The sequence below is a fragment of the Oncorhynchus masou genome, unplaced genomic scaffold, assembly GCF_036934945.1.
Source record: "Oncorhynchus masou masou isolate Uvic2021 unplaced genomic scaffold, UVic_Omas_1.1 unplaced_scaffold_1350, whole genome shotgun sequence".
NCBI lineage: Eukaryota > Metazoa > Chordata > Actinopteri > Salmoniformes > Salmonidae > Oncorhynchus > Oncorhynchus masou.
In genome coordinates, this window is record NW_027003391.1 from 26,522 (window position 1) to 42,569 (window position 16,048).

A 16,048-nucleotide genomic window follows, 5' to 3' on the forward strand; every position below is an offset into this window, starting at 1 on the left:
GAAACCCCAGTACACACTACCAAGTAGAAGCTATTTTTCAGATGTTGCCCTACAGTCTCAGAGTTGTTGAAACTCACATCCATGAGCTACTTGCAATGGGTGTCACTGTTATTAGCTTCACGACTGACATTTGGACCAGCGATGTCAGCCCCATGAGCATGCTGAGTCTGACAGCACAGTTGGTCGACGAGGATTTCGTACTCAGGAAAGCCGTATTGCATGTTCAAGAATGTGCTGGTTCTCATTCCAATGCTGCCATTTCAATGGCATTTGAGAACATGTTTGAAACTTTGAAACATGAACACATTCTAACAACTGTTTGGAGAAATAAGCTCCTCAACTGTGTCTGCAGCAGACATGATACGCTCTGAAACACTCAACAAAACTGCCGACCGTGGGGTTTTATTTATTTAATATATATATATATGTAACCTTTTTTTACATTTTTTACTAGGTGTAATGGATGTGAAACGGCTAGCTAGTTAGCGGTGCTGCGAGCTAAATAGCAACACATGACAACACAGCATGGTAGCAACACAACATGGCAGCAGCAGGACATGGTACAAACATTATTGGGCACAGACAACAGCACAAAGGGCAAGAAGGTTGAGACAACAATACATCAAGCAAAGCAGCCATAACAAAGGTAGAGGATTAAAACTTGTAAAAGTGCTCAACTAGAAGCTGTGAATAAGCGATTCGGCGGTATTCTCTATGAGCCTCTACTGTGTCGCGGCCGTGCTCGATGCTAGGTACAAGACCCGCTACTTCTTTATTAACAGGCATTCTCTCTGAGCCGCTTTACTGTGTTGCCACCATGCTCGATACTAGTGTAACAGTATAATTTTAGACCTCACCCATACCCGGGCGTGAACCAGGGACCCTTTGCACACATCAACAACAGTCACCCCTGGAAGCGTCGTTACCTGTCACTCCACAAACCACTACTTCAAGGTCTCAGAGCAAGTGACGTCACCGATTGAAACGCTATTTAGCGCACACCACCGGTAACTTGCTAGCCATTTCACATCCGTTACACTAGGTACACTAGGACCCGCTACTTCTTTAACAGGCATTCTCTCTGAGCCTTTTTACTGTGTCGCCGCCGTGCTCGATGCTACAAGGACCACTAATTCAATACAGACAAGAAACAGGGTTTACATTAAATGTTACAGACACAGCTGGACAAGATGAAAACGGACACAGTGACAGTGGGCAAGGAGGAAGAGAGGCCACGGACTGACAGAGCTGGACAAGATGGAAACGGACACAGTGATCGTGCTCACCAAGGAAGAGAGGCCACAGACTGACAGAGCTGGACAACATGGAAACGGACACAGTGACAGTGTGCACCAAGGAAGAGGACACGGACAGACAGAGCTGAAACTTCACTGCTTGACATGTATGATGAAATCCTGATTGAGAATGAAATGACTGAACAAATGAACCACGAAACAACACATAAGTGAAAGAAATAGGTTTTGATTATGTTTTACTGGTAATGGGAATAACTTTTTGGTCAGTGTGTGTGTGTGTTTCAACTATTTAACTGTAGTAGAATGCTTAAAAGGCCGCAAAAATGTTTAATATCGGTTATCGGTGTTTGTCAAAAATGTAATATCGGTGCATCCCTATTATATATGTTATTTTGTAGTTTATGTCTTCATTATTATTCTACAATGTAGAAAATAGTAAAAATAAAGAAAAACCCTTGAATGAGTAGATGTGTCCAAACTTTTGACTGGTACTGTATATGTGGGTATCTATTCTAATACCATGTATATAGCTAGAGGCTCATTTGAATAGCATTGTTAAAATAAACTGTTTATTTGACTGATTGTGTAGTAGATGTAAAGTTTATTTTAAATGAATCAAAAACTAATAAATTAACATATGTTTCTCTTTGTACGCCTCAATATAAAATGTAAACTTTATTGAAAGAAATGAAAAATAAATCAAATATTTTCTTCAAATGCGTTACCCGGTCTTTCAGGCAATGCTGCCAGTGTGACGAAAATCTGGTGGACATGACAGCTTATTCACAACAACAAGGATGTCACTAGTTACTACAGCCAGAAAGGTTAAGTAATTGTCTTGAGAGTCTAGCCTCCCAAAATACATGAAACAACACAAGTATGAAGTGACTATCATTATGGTACTCTTTATTGTGAATAAGAAAAACTGCTAAATTTAAACAGCAAAACCAAGGGTATTTATATTTATTATGGATCCCCATTAGCTGTTGCCAAGGCAGCAAAAGGCTATCGAGCTAGCAGTCCAGAGGGAGCTAAAAGGCTAGATACACTTATTTTGCTTTCACAACAAAAACGTATTTTGTTAACTAGTCATTACAGACTATTGTGAAATGGTAGAACCTGCTGTAGCCAACTAGCTAACCATGTGATTGTTTCTCTGTGACCAAAACATGACGTTTTATTTTGCTGATATGGGAATGAATACACAAGCAGCATATCAAACTGGGGTAATGTTTTAGGTTACATCCGGATATGACGTTAAAAAAACACCACTGTGTATAGCAGATGTAAAATATGTTTTGATTGTTTTCTCATTACAAATCTGCACAAATCAATCAACTTCCCCACTCTAGGCCGCAGATGGCGATGAGCGTCTTTCGGGCGTCGCTACCAGCGTGACGTGTAATCTAGTGGACGGAACGGGAAGTTTCTTCAACAACTGCAGCTTGTCAGACACCTCCGTAGCTTGTTAGCCAATATAGCCGAAACGTATGAGCTCTTAAGACTGTTTCGGTGTATATTGGTCCCTGTGTTTAAAACATAATTATTTCGTATAGCTAGTTTCACCATTTAATTAAATATATACGTTGTTAAGTTAGTAGCTAGCTGGATTGCTGAATTAGCTTAGAACCAGGCTAGTCGTTAATGCTAACTAGCTAACATCTCCGACCATGAGTTCACTAAGCTACTCTCCTCCTGATAAAGAAGAGGAGGTCTACTGGACGGAGAAAGAAGCTCTGGGACTGAACATTGTCGTGAAAGAAGAGGAGGGGGATATTACAGTAAAAGGAGAGGAAGAAGCTTTCAGAATGAAAAAGGAGGTAGAAGAGGCTATCAGTATCACATTGAAAGAAGAGGAGGATGTTACAGTGAAAGAAGAGAAAGAACCTTTTAGAGTGAAAGATGAAGAGGGGATAGAGGCTGTCACAGTAGAAGAAGAGGAGGTAGAAGCTTTCAGAATTAAAAAGGAGGAAGAGGAGGAGGATGTTATAGTGAAAGAAGAGAAAGAACCTTTTGAAGAGGAAGAGGAGGCTGAAGATCTGATTAACACCCGTGAGTACTGGGCCACAAACTGCCCTTGTTGAATTAATATATCGTTTTAATATCTGGCTCTGGGCCTCGCCATTGATTCTTGGAGAATATAACGTGTAAATGTCCACTGAATTTAGTTCAACTGTTGTACTCTATCCGAATGCAAAATATAAGCTTGTTTTACTCTCATTGTTTGTAAACAATGTAACTGTAAATTAACACTGTATATCCTCAAAACATGGAGGCAGTTTCATTTGTATTTATTAAGGATCTCTTTTTAGGTTGTGCTAAGGCAGCAGCTACTCTTCCTGGGTTTTATTATGGATCCCCATTAGTTCCTACCAAGGCAGCAGCTACTCTTCCTGGGTTTTATTATGGATCCCCATTAGGTCCTGTCAAGGCAACAGCTACTCTTCCTAGGGTTTATTATGGATCCCCATTTGTTCCTGCCAAGGCAGCAGCTACTCTTCCTGGGATTTATTATGGATCCCCATTTGTTCCTGCCAAGGCAGCAGCTACTCTTCCTGGGGTTTATTATGGATCCCCATTGGTTCCTGCCAAGGCAGCAGCTACTCTTCCTGGGGTCCAGCAACATTAAGGCAGTTATATATGATTTTTAAAAAAATATTACATGACATTACATTTCATAACGCTTTTCACAACAAATTAAGTGTGTTCCATCAGGCCACTACTCTACCACCACATATCTACAGTACATGTGTAGGTGTGTAGGTGTGCGTCTTCTCATATGTATGTCTATGTGGTTCTTCTTTGTCCACACTGTTCCATAAGGTGTCGTTTTTTTTAAACCAAATCTGATTCTACTGTACTTGTACTTGCTTCAGTTACCTGGTGTGGAATATAGTTCCATGTAGTCATGGCTCTGTGTAGTACTGTGGAATATAGTTCCATGTAGTCATGGCTCTGTGTAGTACTGTGGAATATAGTTCCATGTAGTCATGGCTCTGTGTAGTACTGTGGAATATAGTTCCATGTAGTCATGGCTCTGTGTAGTACTGTGGAATATAGTTCCATGTAGTCATGGCTCTATGTAGTACTGTGGAATATAGTTCCATGTAGTCATGGCTCTGTGTAGTACTGTGGAATATAGTTCCATGTAGTCATGGCTCTATGTAGTACTGTGCTTCTCCCATAGTCTGTTCTGTACTTGGGGACTGTGAAGAGACCTCTGGTGGCATGTCTTGTGGGGTGGACATGGGTGTCTGAGCTGTGTGCCAGTAGTTCAAGCAGACAGCTCGGTGCATTCAGCTTGTCAACACCTCTCACAAATACAAGCAGTGATGCATCTCTCCTCTACTTTGAGCCAGGAGAGATTGACATGCATATCATTGTTAGCTCTCTGTGTACATCCAAGGGCCAGTTGTGCTGCTCTGTTCTGAGCCTATTTAAATTTTCCTAAGTCCCTCTTTGTGTCACCTGACCACACGACTGAACAGTAGTCCAGGTGTGACAAAACTAGAGCCTGTAGGACCTGCCTTGTTGATAGTGTTGTTAAGAAGGTAGAAACTAGGGCCTGTAGGACCTGCCTTGTTGATAGTGCTGTTAAGAAGGTAGAAACTAGGGCCTGTAGGACCTGTCTTGTTGATAGTGCTGTTAAGAAGGTAGAAACTAGGGCCTGTAGGACCTGCCTTGTTGATAGTGTTGTTAAGAAGGTAGAAACTAGGGCCTGTAGGACCTGCCTTGTTGATGGTGTTGTTAAGAAGGTAGGAACTAGGGCCTGTAGGACCTGCCTTGTTGATAGTGTTGTTAAGAAGGTAGAAACTAGGGCCTGTAGGACCTGCCTTGTTGATAGTGTTGTTAAGAAGGTAGAAACTAGGGCCTGTAGGACCTGCCTTGTTGATAGTGCTGTTAAGAAGGTAGAAACTAGGGCCTGTAGGACCTGCCTTGTTGATAGTGTTGTTTAAGAAGACAGAGCAGCCCTTCATTTGTTATACTTCTCCCCATCCTAGCTACTGTTGTTTCAACATGTTGTGACCATGACCGTTTTACAATCCATGGTTACTGATAACCTGAACCAGGTTGCAGGCACTGGTTGCAGTTTTGAGTTTTTTTTTTTCTTGAGTGGGCAGCTTGTTGATATTGAAATATTGAAGTCAGTATTGAAATCACCAAGAAAATATATCTCTCTTATTGATATTACATACATTATCAAGCATTGTCAGCCAGTAAAATACTACTTGGTTCTAAATATTCCTATGTTTCAAAAGTAAATTGAATTGCTAAAATATACATAACTATCACCAGTAAAAGTATTAAACAAAGCAGATGGCATCGTTTTCTTGTTTTACAATTGGACAGATAGTCAGGGGACACACTCCAACACTCAGACATCATGTACAGATAGTCAGGGGACACACTCCAACACTCAGACATCATGTACAGATAGTCAGGGCACACACTCCAACACTCAGACATAATTTACAGATAGTCAGGGGCACACTCCAACACTCAGACATATTTTACAGATAGTCAGGGGCACACTCCAACACTCAGACATCATTTACAGATAGTCAGGGGACACACTCCAACACTCAGACATAATTTACAGATAGTCAGGGGCACACTCCAACACTCAGACATCATTTACAGATAGTCAGGGGACACACTCCAACACTCAGACATCATTTACAAACGAAGCATGTGTTTAGTGAGTCCTCCAGATCAGAAGCAGGAGGGATGCCCACGTGTTCTCTTGATAAGTGTGTGAATTGGACCACTTTCCTGGCCTGCTAAGCGTTCAAAATTTAACGAGTACTTTTGGGTGTGAGGGGAAAATGTATGTAGTAAAAAGTACATTGTTATCTTTAGGAATGTAGTGAAGTAAAATTTGTGAAAAATATAAATAGTCAAGTACAGATATCCCCAAAAAGTACTTAAGTAGTACTTTAAAGTAATAATAATAATAATGTACATTTGCTGAAGCATTATGACAACTCAGCGACACAATGGTAGGGATTAAATGAGCTGGGCTTGGGTCATTGATACGTTATTGTACATAATGGCTCCGTGGAGGATGGCTGTCGTTTTACGGGCTCCTAACCAACTGTGCTATTTTGTAATTTTTCAAAAAGTTATCTTTTTTTATGGTTCACATGGGGAAAAGGAAAGAGGAGTCTGAGGATCATAATGACACAGCCCCTAGATATAATTTAAATAGAGATGATGGTACACAATGACACAGCCCCTAGATATAATTTAAATAGAGATGATGGTACACAATGACACAGCCCCTAGATATAATTTAAATAGAGATGATGGTACACAATGACACAGCCCCTAGATATAATTTAAATAGAGACAGTGGTACACAATGACACAGCCCCTAGATATAATTTAAATAGAGACAGTGGTACACAATGACACAGCCCCTAGATATAATTTAAATAGAGACAGTGGTACACAATGACACAGCCCCTAGATATAATTTAAATAGAGACAGTGGTACACAATGACACAGCCCCTAGATATAATTTAAATAGAGATGATGGTACACAATGACACAGCCCCTAGATATAATTTAAGTAGAGACAGTGGTACACAATGACACAGCCCCTAGATATAATTTAAATAGAGACAGTGGTACGCAATGACACAGCCCCTCAGTATAATTTAAATAGAGACAGTGGTACACAATGACACAGCTCCTCAATATAATTTAAATAGAGACAGTGGTACACAATGACACAGCCCCTCAATATAATTTAAATAGACATAGTGGTACACAATGACACAGGCCCTAGATATAATTTACATAGACATAGTGGTACACAATGACACAGCCCCCAGATATAATTTAAATAGAGACAGTGGTACACAATGACACAGCCCCTCAATATAATTTAAATAGAGACAGTGGTACACAATGACACAGCCCCTAGATATAATTTAAATAGAGACAGTGGTACACAATGGCACAGCCCCTAGATATAATTTAAATAGAGACAGTGGTACACAATGACACAGCCCCTAGATATAATTTAAATAGAGACAGTGGTACACAATGACACAGCCCCTAGATATAATTTAAATAGAGACAGTGGTACACAATGACACAGCCCCTAGATATAATTTAAATAGAGACAGTGGTACACAATGACACAGCCCCTAGATATAATTTAAATAGAGACAGTGGTACACAATGACACAGCCCCTAGATATAATTTAAATAGAGACAGTGGTACACAATGACACAGCCCTAGATATAATTTAAATAGAGACAGTGGTACACAATGACACAGCCCCTAGATATAATTTAAATAGAGACAGTGGTACACAATGACACAGCCCCTAGATATAATTTAAATAGAGACAGTGGTACACAATGACACAGCCCTAGATATAATTTAAATAGAGACAGTGGTACAAAATGGCACAGCTCCTCAATATAATTTAAATAATCCACAATATGATTAAAATGAGTTATGACATCGTAGATCCAAAAATATGTTCTCAATTAATATCATCAATAGAATATCAAGAACCTGTTCCTAGAAAAGCATCACAGTGATCTACAGTGCATTCGGAAAGTATTCAGACCCCTTGACTTTTTCCACATTATGTTACGTTACAGCCTTATTTTATAAATGTATCCTATATGACTAGTATATTTATCTATTAGGTCTAATACATGTATCCTATACTGACTAGTCTATTACATGTATCCTATACTGACTAGTCTATTACATGTATCCTATACTGACTAGTCTATTACATGTATCCTATACTGACTAGTCTAATACATGTATCCTATACTGACTAGTCTATTTATCCATTAGGTCTAATACATGTATCCTATACTGACTAGTCTATTACATGTATCCTATACTGACTAGTCTAATACATGTATCCTATACTGACTAGTCTATTTATCCATTAGGTCTAATACATGTATCCTATATGACTAGTCTATTACATGTATCCTATACTGACTAGTCTATTACATGTATCCTATACTGACTAGTCTATTACATGTATCCTATACTGACTAGTCTATTACATGTATCCTATACTGACTAGTCTATTACATGTATCCTATACTGACTAGTCTATTACATGTATCCTATACTGACGAGTCTATTACATGTATCCTATACTGACTAGTCTAATACATGTATCCTATACTGACTAGTCTATTTATCTATTAGGTCTAATACATGTATCCTATACTGACTAGTCTATTACATGTATCCTATACTGACTAGTCTATTACATGTATCCTATACTGACGAGTCTATTACATGTATCCTATACTGACTAGTCTAATACATGTATCCTATACTGACTAGTCTATTACATGTATCCTATACTGACTAGTCTATTACATGTATCCTATACTGACTAGTCTATTACATGTATCCTATACTGACTAGTCTATTACATGTATCCTATACTGACTAGTCTATTTATCCATTAGGTCTAATACATGTATCCTATATGACTAGTCTATTACATGTATCCTATACTGACTAGTCTATTACATGTATCCTATACTGACTAGTCTATTACATGTATCCTATACTGACTAGTCTATTACATGTATCCTATACTGACTAGTCTATTACATGTATCCTATACTGACTAGTCTATTACATGTATCCTATACTGACTAGTCTATTACATGTATCCTATACTGACTAGTCTAATACATGTATCCTATACTGACTAGTCTATTTATCTATTAGGTCTAATACATGTATCCTATACTGACTAGTCTAATACATGTATCCTATACTGACTAGTCTATTACATGTATCCTATACTGACTAGTCTATTACATGTATCCTATACTGACTAGTCTAATACATGTATCCTATACTGACTAGTCTATTACATGTATCCTATACTGACTAGTCTATTGACTAGTCTATTACATGTATCCTATACTGACTAGTCTATTTATCCATTAGGTCTAATACATGTATCCTATATGACTAGTCTATTACATGTATCCTATATGACTAGTCTATTACATGTATCCTATACTGACTAGTCTATTACATGTATCCTATACTGACTAGTCTATTACATGTATCCTATACTGACTAGTCTAATACATGTATCCTATACTGACTAGTCTAATACATGTATCCTATACTGACTAGTCTATTACATGTATCCTATACTGACTAGTCTATTACATGTATCCTATACTGACTAGTCTAATACATGTATCCTATACTGACTAGTCTAATACATGTATCCTATACTGACTAGTCTATTACATGTATCCTATACTGACTAGTCTATTACATGTATCCTATACTGACTAGTCTAATACATGTATCCTATACTGACTAGTCTATTACATGTATCCTATACTGACTAGTCTATTACATGTATCCTATACTGACTAGTCTAATTATACATTAGGTCTAATACATGTATCCTATACTGACTAGTCTAATACATGTATCCTATACTGACTAGTCTAATACATGTATCCTATACTGACTAGTCTAATACATGTATCCTATACTGACTAGTCTAATACATGTATCCTATACTGACTAGTCTATTACATGTATCCTATACTGACTAGTCTAATACATGTATCCTATATGACTAGTCTATTTATCCATTAGGTCTAATACATGTATCCTATACTGACTAGTCTATTACATGTATCCTATACTGACTAGTCTATTACATGTATCCTATACTGACTAGTCTAATACATGTATCCTATACTGACTAGTCTATTTATCTATTAGGTCTAATACATGTATCCTATACTGACTAGTCTATTACATGTATCCTATATGACTAGTCTATTTATCCATTAGGTCTAATACATGTATCCTATACTGACTAGTCTATTACATGTATCCTATACTGACTAGTCTATTACATGTATCCTATACTGACTAGTCTAATACATGTATCCTATACTGACTAGTCTATTACATGTATCCTATACTGACTAGTCTAATACATGTATCCTATATGACTAGTCTATTTATCCATTAGGTCTAATACATGTATCCTATACTGACTAGTCTATTACATGTATCCTATACTGACTATTCTATTACATGTATCCTATACTGACTAGTATATTACATGTATCCTATACTGACTAGTCTAATACATGTATCCTATACTGACTAGTCTATTACATGTATCCTATACTGACTAGTCTATTACATGTATCCTATACTGACTAGTCTATTTATCCATTAGGTCTAATACATGTATCCTATACTGACTAGTCTATTTATCCATTAGGTCTAATACATGTATCCTATACTGACTAGTCTATTTATCCATTAGGTCTAATACATGTATCCTATACTGACTAGTCTAATACATGTATCCTATACTGACTAGTCTAATACATGTATCCTATACTGACTAGTCTATTACATGTATCCTATACTGACTAGTCCATTACATGTATCCTATACTGACTAGTCTAATACATGTATCCTATACTGACTAGTCTATTACATGTATCCTATACTGACTAGTCTATTACATGTATCCTATACTGACTAGTCTAATACATGTATCCTATACTGACTAGTCTAATACATGTATCCTATACTGACTAGTCTATTACATGTATTCTATACTGACTAGTCTATTTATCCATTAGGTCTAATACATGTATCCTATACTGACTAGTCTAATACATGTATCCTATACTGACTAGTCTATTACATGTATCCTATACTGACTAGTCCATTACATGTATCCTATACTGACTAGTCTAATACATGTATCCTATACTGACTAGTCTATTACATGTATCCTATACTGACTAGTCTATTACATGTATCCTATACTGACTAGTCTAATACATGTATCCTATACTGACTAGTCTATTACATGTATCCTATACTGACTAGTCTATTTATCCATTAGGTCTAATACATGTATCCTATACTGACTAGTCTAATACATGTATCCTATACTGACTAGTCTATTTATCCATTAGGTCTAATACATGTATCCTATACTGACTAGTCTATTTATCCATTAGGTCTATTACATGTATCCTATACTGACTAGTCTATTACATGTATCCTATACTGACTAGTCTATTACATGTATCCTATACTGACTAGTCTATTACATGTATCCTATACTGACTAGTCTAATACATGTATCCTATACTGACTAGTCTATTACATGTATCCTATACTGACTAGTCTATTACATGTATCCTATACTGACTAGTCTAATACATGTATCCTATATGACTAGTCTATTTATCTATTAGGTCTAATACATGTATCCTATACTGACTAGTCTAATACATGTATCCTATACTGACTAGTCTATTACATGTATCCTATACTGACTAGTCTATTACATGTATCCTATACTGACTAGTCTAATACATGTATCCTATACTGACTAGTCTATTTATCTATTAGGTCTATTACATGTATCCTTTACTGACTAGTATATTTATCCATTAGGTCTATTACATGTATCCTATACTGACTAGTCTAATACATGTATCCTATACTGACTAGTCTAATACATGTATCCTATACTGACTAGTCTAATACATGTATCCTATACTGACTAGTCTAATACATGTATCCTATACTGACTAGTCTAATACATGTATCCTATACTGACTAGTCTAATACATGTATCCTATACTGACTAGTCTAATACATGTATCCTATACTGACTAGTCTATTACATGTATCCTATATGACTAGTCTAATACATGTATCCTATACTGACTAGTCTATTACATGTATCCTATACTGACTAGTCTATTTATCCATTAGGTCTAATACATGTATCCTATACTGACTAGTCTATTTATCCATTAGGTCTAATACATGTATCCTATACTGACTAGTCTATTACATGTATCCTATACTGACCAGTCTATTTATCCATTAGGTCTAATACATGTATCCTATACTGACTAGTCTATTACATGTATCCTATACTGACTAGTCTAATACATGTATCCTATACTGACTAGTCTAATTATCTATTAGGTCTAATACATGTATCCAATACTGACTGGTCTATTACATGTATCCTATACTGACTAGTCTATTACATGTATCCTATACTGACTAGTCTATTACATGTATCCTATACTGACTAGTCTATTACATGTATCCTATACTGACTAGTCTATTACATGTATCCAATACTGACTGGTCTATTACATGTATCCAATACTGACTGGTCTAATACATGTATCCTATACTGACTAGTCTATTTATCCATTAGGTCTATTACATGTATCCTATACTGACTAGTCTAATACATGTATCCTATACTGACTAGTCTATTACATGTATCATATACTGACTAGTCTATTACATGTATCCTATACTGACTAGTCTATTACATGTATCCTATACTGACTAGTCTATTACATGTATCCTATACTGACTAGTCTATTACATGTATCCTATACTGACTAGTCTAATACATGTATCCTATACTGACTAGTCTATTACATGTATCCTATACTGACTAGTCTATTACATGTATCCTATACTGACTAGTCTATTTATTCATTAGGTCTAATGCATGTATCCTATACTGACTAGTCTATTTATCCATTAGGTCTAATACATGTATCCTATACTGACTAGTCTATTACATGTATCCTATACTGACTAGTCTATTACATGTATCCTATACTGACTAGTCTATTACATGTATCCTATACTGACTAGTCTATTACATGTATCCTATACTGACTAGTCTATTACATGTATCCTATACTGACTAGTCTAATACATGTATCCTATACTGACTAGTCAATTACATGTATCCTATACTGACGAGTCTATTACATGTATCCTATACTGACTAGTCTATTTATCTATTAGGTCTAATACATGTATCCTATACTGACTAGTCTATTACATGTATCCTATACTGACTAGTCTAATACATGTATCCTATCCTGACCAGTCTATTTATCCATTAGGTCTAATACATGTATCCTATACTGACTAGTCTAATACATGTATCCTATACTGACTAGTCTATTACATGTATCCTATACTGACTAGTCTATTACATGTATTCTATACTGACTAGTCTAATACATGTATCCTATACTGACTAGTCTAATACATGTATCCTATACTGACTAGTCTAATACATGTATCCTATACTGACTAGTCTAATACATGTATCCTATACTGACTAGTCTATTTATCTATTAGGTCTATTACATGTATCCTATACTGACCAGTCTAATACATGTATCCTATACTGACTAGTCTATTTATCCATTAGGTCTAATACATGTATCCTATACTGACTAGTCTATTTATCTATTAGGTCTATTACATGTATCCTATACTGACTAGTCTAATTATCTATTAGGTCTATTACATGTATCCTATACTGACTAGTCTAATACATGTATCCTATACTGACTAGTCTATTACATGTATCCTATACTGACTAGTCTAATACATGTATCCTATACTGACTAGTCTATTTATCCATTAGGTCTAATACATATATCCTATACTGACTAGTCTAATACATGTATCCTATACTGACTAGTCTAATTATCCATTAGGTCTAATACATATATCCTATACTGACTAGTCTATTACATGTATCCTATACTGACTAGTCTAATACATGTATCCTATACTGACTAGTCTATTTATTCATTAGGTCTAATGCATGTATCCTATACTGACTAGTCTATTTATCCATTAGGTCTACAACCATGAAGTTTAATAGTGTTTTTATTGGCCTATAAATCACAACAGCCACTCTTTATTTGTTATTGAGGGATCTATTCTGGATTAAACCTCATAGGAAGACAGTTTTATCATGTGGTTGTTTCATTCAGGTCTCAGTTTCACTCAATACTCTGTCTTTGACAGGAGAGGGACCAGACTCTCACTCTGACAGCAGGAAGAGTCCTTCAGGGAACCAGACCCAGAGACGTCCAAACCAGCAAGACCACACCACTGCTCCCACTGTGGAAAGAGTTTTACCCGGTTCTGGAACCTAAAACAGCATGAGACGATGCACACAGGAGAAAAGCCTTTTCAATGTTCCCAGTGTGGAAAGAGTTTTACCTGGTTAAGGGCCCTGAATAGGCATGAAGAAATACATACAGCAGGGAGGAAGACCTACCAATGCTCCCAGTGTGGAAAGAGTTTTACTCAGTTAGGAAGCCTGAAAATACATGAGAGAATTCATACAGGAGAGAAGCCTTACCCCTGCTCCCTGTGTGGAAAGAATTTTACCATGTTAGGCAATCTTAAAAAACATGAGAAAATACACTCAGGAGAGAAGCCTTACCACTGTTCCCTGTGTGGAAAGAGTTTTACCCAGATAGGGAGTCTGAAAACACATGAGAGAATGCACACAGGAGAGAAGCCTTATTACTGCTCCCAGTGTGGCAAGTATTTTTCTCATTTAGAGACCCTGAAAATACATAAGAGAATACATACAGGAGAGAAGCCTCACCACTGCTCCCTGTGTGGAAAGAGTTTGACCACTTTGGGCAATCTAAAAGAGCATGAGAGGACACACACGGGAGAAAAGCCTTTTAAGTGTTCCCTCTGTGGAAAGAGTTTTACCCATTTAGCGAGCCTGAAAAGGCATAAAGGAATACACACAGGAGAAAAGCCTTACCAATTCTCCCAGTGAGGAAAGAGATTTTCACGATTACAGGACCTTACATGACATGAGAGGACACACCTGACCACTGCTCCCAATGTGGAAAGACTTTTACCTTGTTAAGGATCCTGAAAACATTGAGACACAGGAGAAAAGATCTACCACTGTTATCAGTGTGGAATAAGATTTATTTCTAGAACCTGAAATAATTCATACAAATACACAGGAGGAGAAGACATACTACTGCTCTCATTGTGGAAAGACATTTTCCCAGTCAGAGGACCTGAAAACACATGAGAGAATAGAGAGGCTGTGTTCTGACTTAAGTTTTTGACTGAGAATTTGGGGGTTTGTTTAATACCGCATTATTAAATCGTATTCAAAAAAGGTTTACAGGAATTGGTTTAAAAAGGTTTACAGGAGAGGCCTGGGAATTCATGTAAATCTTTTATGAGTGTGATTTAATGTGGTTATATATATATATACACTGCTCAAAAAAATAACGAGAACACTTAAACAACACAATGTAACTCCAAGTCAATCACACTTCTGTGAAATCAAACTGTCCACTTAGGAAGCAACACTGATTGGCAATACATTCACATGCTGTTGTGCAAATGGAATATACAACAGGTGGAAATTATAGGCAATTAGCAAGACATCCCCCAATAAAGGAGTGGTTCTACAGGTGGTGACCACAGACCACTTCTCAGTTCCTATGCTTCCTGGCTGATGTTTTGGTCACTTTTGAATGCTGGCGGTGCTTTCACTCTAGTGGTAGCATGAGACGGAGTCTACAACCCACACAAGTGGCTCAGGTAGTGCAGCTCATCCAGGATGGCACATCAATGCGAGCTGTGGCAAGAAGGTTTGCTGTGTCTGTCAGCGTAGTATCCAGCGCATGGAGGCGCTACCAGGAGACAGGCCAGTACATCAGGAGATGTGGAGGAGGCCGTAGGAGGGCAACAACCCAGCAGCAGGACCGCTACCTCCGCCTTTGTGCAAGGAGGAGCAGGAGGAGCACTGCCAGAGCCCTGCAAAATGACCTCCAGCAGGCCACAAATGTGCATGTGTCTGCTCAAATGGTCAGAAACAGACTCCATGAGGGTGGTATGAGGGCCCGACGTCCACAGGTGGGGGTTGTGCTTACAACT

The 16,048-nt window shown here is 37.4% G+C and overlaps 1 protein-coding gene across 1 annotated transcript; it reads left to right on the top strand.

Annotated features, from left to right (window-relative positions):
• Window positions 1-3,064: 3,064 nt before the first annotated feature.
• LOC135530477 (zinc finger protein 239-like) lies at window positions 3,065-15,817 on the top strand. The gene is made up of 3 exons (XM_064958793.1): window positions 3,065-3,308; window positions 13,935-13,945; window positions 14,181-15,817. Exons 1-3 carry the CDS (start codon window positions 3,065-3,067, stop codon window positions 14,922-14,924), a joined length of 999 nt encoding a protein of 332 aa, XP_064814865.1. The 3' UTR covers window positions 14,925-15,817.
• The last annotated feature ends 231 nt before the right edge of the window (window positions 15,818-16,048 follow it).

Coding starts and splice junctions, on each gene's coding strand:
- LOC135530477 (XM_064958793.1), top strand. CDS start 3,065: ATGAAAAAGGAGGTAGAAGAGGCTATCAGTATCACATTGAAAGAAGAG.